We start from the raw sequence: 5,157 nt of genomic DNA on the forward strand, positions 1-5,157 counted from the left end.
TGTTGTTTTTCCTCTCTACAGGTCTTCAGCTGTTCCTCTGGACCTGTGTCTTGAGTTCACCAGGCTGCTTTCTTGCAGCAGAAAAGTTGGTCTTACCTGTGGTCCCGAGGCTCAAGTTCGCTCGAGGGGTGCTGCCCACAGGCTCTCTGCGGCGGCAGCAACCAGGAAGATCTGCGCCGCCCCTTCTGGGAGCCTCCGTGCACCATGGTTCCAGATGGCCTTTGGTGTTTTCCTCTGGCGCCCGAGATGTGTGTGCAGAGTCAGTCTCTTCTGGTTTCGCAGGCGTGTCTGCCTCTCTGAAGGTTTAGCTCTCCCTCCCACGGGATTTGGGTGCAGAGAACTGTTTATCTGGTCTGTTTCCTTCAGGTTCCCTTCAGGCAGGGGTCCTGCCGCTTCTGGGCCCTCCACCACGGGAACCCAGAAGCCTTATACAGTTTCCTCCTGGGCCAGGGATGTGGGCAGGGGTGGGCAGTGTTGGTGGTCTCTTCTGCTTTGCAGCCTCAGGAGTGCCCACCTGACCAGACGGTGAGGTCTCTCTCCCATGGGGTTTGCGAGCAGAGAGCTGCTGCGGGCCAGGATCCACGGGTGTGGGACTTCCCGTGAAAAGGCTTTTTAACTGGACAAAAAGGGGGAAATGTTGTGGTTTGCCCTAATTCCACTGCCCCAAGGACAGCTGCCAAGTCATGTACTCAGGAATCAGGTGACTTCCACAGAAACTTCTCCCCCATTGAATTTGTAAAATACAGGTGAGGGGCAGGTATAGGATAGAAGGAGGCCTGTCATTGGAGGAGAAGGAAGGATGGGCTGGAGAGGAGTTTGAAAGAAGAGGAGGAGACTGGACAGAGAGGAAGAAGAGACAGGAGGGAGAGAGGGACAGGACAATGGAAGCTAAAGTAAGGATCTCGCTCTGTGTATTTACAGGTTGTTATCAATGTTCCTAAGGGATGGATGCTACCAGGCTTTATACATTTAAGTGGGCAATTATATCTTATCAATTGGATCTAAAAAATATTTGATACATAAAATTCAATTGCTCTTGCCCCACTTATATTTTATGGCTTGAGTTTATCACACCTACAAATAATGTGTCATGATGAAGTATTCTTTCCTAAATCCTTCCCTAATTACCACTACTACTTTTCATTCCACACTTCAAATGCTGCCTTTTTATAGTGTTCTCTCTGTGTGTATGGGCAAAAGACCTTCTACTCAAGCATATTCTCATACTACATTCCTGAAAATAAATAAACTTAATCTCCCATCATACAGGGATTAAGTTAATAGATTTTCATCTAAGGATATAATAAGCAAACCCCTTCTCAGTCTTCTCTAGGAATTTACCTGACATAATTTTATATTGGTCCTACACATGGAGTCCCATTAGCTATGAGTTCATGTATGTGTATATATAATTTTATATTAGTCCTACACATGAAGTCCCATTAGCTATGAGTTCATGTACATAATATATATTAGAACTAAAAACACCATAACGTTTCATTGCCCAGTTTTATGTCTCTATATTTCATAATAATTTAAGATTACGTTTTCATTCATATTAGGAAACTATTAATTGAAGTTGCAATTCTTCATCTTGAAATCAGATGCTAATATGATTTAAAATGAATAAAATGCATTATAATAAATTTTGGTTAAAATGAGAAAAATTAGTTCATATACGGGAGTGAACCTCTAAACAAACACTCCCTTTAAACTAGGTAGTTGATTACTGAGAAAAGTAAATGAAACACAAGTATTTTTTTTCTTTTTAGGTAATTACATGAGTGTTTTATTTTATATATTAGTTATGATCCAATGTGTTGTCAGGCAGACATTTTTATTGTTGTTTGCCTGGTTTTTCTTTTCATTTCAGTAACTATTTTTATCGATTTATTTATTCACTTTACATCCTGATTGCAGTTCCTTCTCTGTGTTCTTGTCCTAGTCCTTCAGTCTCCTTTTCCCTACCCCCATCATTTCATCCTTCCTTTTTCCTGTGGCAGCAGGATAGAGTTGCCTGTCATTACAGGGGTTGCAGGATAGCCAGCGGGCTGACCACTGTAAATAACTCCCAAGAGCATATCCAGAGAGTTCAGTTGACCTATGCCAACACCTAGCCCACCGATGAACTGTTGGAATGTACGTAGGAGCCAGTTCTATAGATCCAAAATTACAGTATCTTGAAGACACTAGGAAACAACATGATATGCATGGGGGAATCTCAGTGAATTCAAGTATTGGCACAGGAAGAAAAGACAGAGGCCTCATGCCAGAGTGTCACTCATTGTGATGAATATTTGCAAGCAAATAAGTGTGAACAAAAGGGGATAATGTGGAACACAGTGTGACACACTGAAGCTTTTTTCTTTATTGGAGAGATGGCAAGGGTGTGAGCAGCTATGAGTAAAGGGAAAGATGAATGGGATTGTGGTTCATGAAGTGAAATCCATAAAAAACCAATAAATATTTTAACAAAGTAATCAACTCTTCCTAATAAAATTATTGTAAACAGTGTTTTTTTCTTTGTAACTTAATAACAATATATTGATTCATTAGAGACATGTTACTCATATTTTGAAAGCAAGTTCAATAATTCATATAATCAGAAGCAATAATGAGAACATTGACTTGGGTATTGGTTAGAACCCTGGCAAGGCTGATTTCCCTCTTTCAGTAGACATGGGCATTAAGAATTTGCACACTTGGGATTTTTGATGGTGTTGCCATACTAGTATAATTAAAAGCCTTGAATATTGAGCCCCAGGGACACAAAAGCTATAGAAAGTCTGTCTGAGATTCCTTTAGGTTTAGTTTGCCAGCCTTAAAACAATACCCAAACATTTTCCTACAAATGATCCTTCTTAAGGAAAAGTCAGTTGACCCTGTGGTGTTTTATGATTTTCACAAGAACACATTTATGATCAACATTCAGGTAAGATGTTTATCATGACTCCACTTGAATCTAAGTAGGCATCTAAAAATCCCTTTAGTAATATATGGGATAGTAGTTAGACTTTATCAATAGAACACCACCTTGGTTATTAGTGAGGAGTCTATAATCACCATCTTAAAAAATATAAATGTTCACTCTTTTCAATCTGCCACATGCTTATATACATCTGCCTAAATGTTTATCAACCTTCATTTGTCCAATCTCATGCTCTATCAAAGAATAGTACCAATTTCCTGTCAAACAAAACAGTATTTCTTACAGAATATGATGATTGCTATTAAATCTTGCAAATTGTGAATTCATTGTTGTTCATACATTGAGAAGGAGGTTTCATTAAAGAATTAATTCATGGGAATTTGCTAAGGAAGTATCAGAGTATATATGGACTAATACAAAAGGTTCAATTACTAATAAATATGAAGTTTAAATACAAAGATCAAAATTATGGAGTTAATGGCCCAAATATCTAACTCTTGCAATTCCCTTTACTTTCAGAATACTCAACAACATGGGAGTTGTCAATCAAACAACTATATCAGAATTTATTCTTCTGGGTCTTAGTGATGATCCAGCTCTGCAGCCTTTCATCTTTACCCTGTTCCTGTCCATATATCTGATCACCACCTTAGGAAACCTGCTAATCATTCTGGCTGTTAGCTCTGACTCCCAACTACGCACACCGATGTATTTTTTTCTCTGTAACCTGTCCTTTAATGACATCTGTTTAATCAACACCACAATCCCAAAGATGTTGTGGAACATTCAATGTGAGGATCAGACCATCACATACACAGGGTGCCTCTCTCAGGTCTGCCTCATCTTGAATTTTGCTGGTATAGAAAATTGTCTCCTGGCAGTGATGGCCTATGACCGCTATGTTGCTATCTGTAACCCACTGAAGTATACAGCTATCATGAACCAATATTTATGTGTGATGTTGCTGCTCTTCTCTCTGTTCCTTAGTATTGCGCATGCTTTGTTCCACACTTTGATGGTATTGCTACTGTCCTTCTGCACAGAAAATGCAATCCCCCACTTCTTCTGTGAGCTGGCTCAGATCATCAGAATTGCCTGTTCTGATAATTTTATCAATTACATGCTGGTATACACAGTGTCTGTTCTATTTTTTGGTGTTCCTGTCTTTGGGATTATTTTGTCTTATATTAACATTTTATCCTCAGTTTTAAGAATGTCATCATTGGGAGGAAAGTATAAAGCCTTTTCCACATGTGGGTCTCATTTGTCAGTTGTGTCTCTGTTCTATAGCACAGGTTTTGGGGTGCACATTAGCTCTGCATTTACTGACTCTCCAAGGAAGACTGTAGTGGCTTCAGTGATGTACACTGTGGTCACTCAGATGTTAAACCCCTTTATCTATAGCCTAAGAAACAAAGAGATAAAGAAAGCCTTCAGAAAAATCACTAGTAGGATACCATTTCTTTTATAATTAGTCATTTATATTTCAATCTTAGAGTAAGATGCTATGATGTTTTTCTAAAGAAAATATATCTATAATGTTCCTCAGAACAAGGTCATTAAATTGAACTTATAATTTTAATTGAAACATTTTGTAAAATAATATATGGGAAGTATATATAAGGTATACATCTTTTATCAAAATTCTAGAAACATTTTGACAACTATTTACATCTAATTGCACATTTAGATGCCTGTGAATTAAATACTGGAGTTATATATATAGTATCATATATGAATTTTCATGTATAAGAAAAGAATGACTGACAACTGTTTTTTATAATTTTTATTATTTAAAATTAAAATATAATTACCTTAATTTTTAATAAAATAACTGTGAGTACAAGAATAAATATTTAAAACTAATTTAGCAATTATATTTGTTTTGGAATCTGGTAGTTGTAGCTTTTCCTTCAAGGTTCCTGACCTCATTAGCATTGTATAGTTGACTAGGTGTACAATACCAAGAATGATTTCCCTCTTATTGAATAGGCCAAAATATTATACTTTTTCTAAAACCACCATTATATCTGTCATATTTGGGACATTAATGCTAAGAATATACATTAATGCTAAGATATCAGTGGCTCAAAGTACTATTGTAAGAAATGAATCTCCCCCTTGCACTTGCACTCATTTGGAATAAGAAATTTAAGATTAATGCAGTCAACTCAATAGATTACTTGACATTTTAAAACAACTGTTAGCAAGTATGTTGAACAAAGATT

General features: G+C 37.3%; 1 protein-coding gene across 1 annotated transcript; it reads left to right on the top strand.

Moving 5' to 3' along the window:
* The first annotated feature begins 3,461 nt into the window (after window positions 1–3,461).
* On the top strand, window positions 3,462–4,400 carry LOC116907186 (putative gustatory receptor clone PTE38). Its single transcript, XM_032910147.1, has one exon. It carries the CDS (start codon window positions 3,462–3,464, stop codon window positions 4,398–4,400), a length of 939 nt encoding a protein of 312 aa, XP_032766038.1.
* The last annotated feature ends 757 nt before the right edge of the window (window positions 4,401–5,157 follow it).

This window comes from Rattus rattus, chromosome 8 (genome assembly GCF_011064425.1).
Source record: "Rattus rattus isolate New Zealand chromosome 8, Rrattus_CSIRO_v1, whole genome shotgun sequence".
Classification (NCBI taxonomy): domain Eukaryota; kingdom Metazoa; phylum Chordata; class Mammalia; order Rodentia; family Muridae; genus Rattus; species Rattus rattus.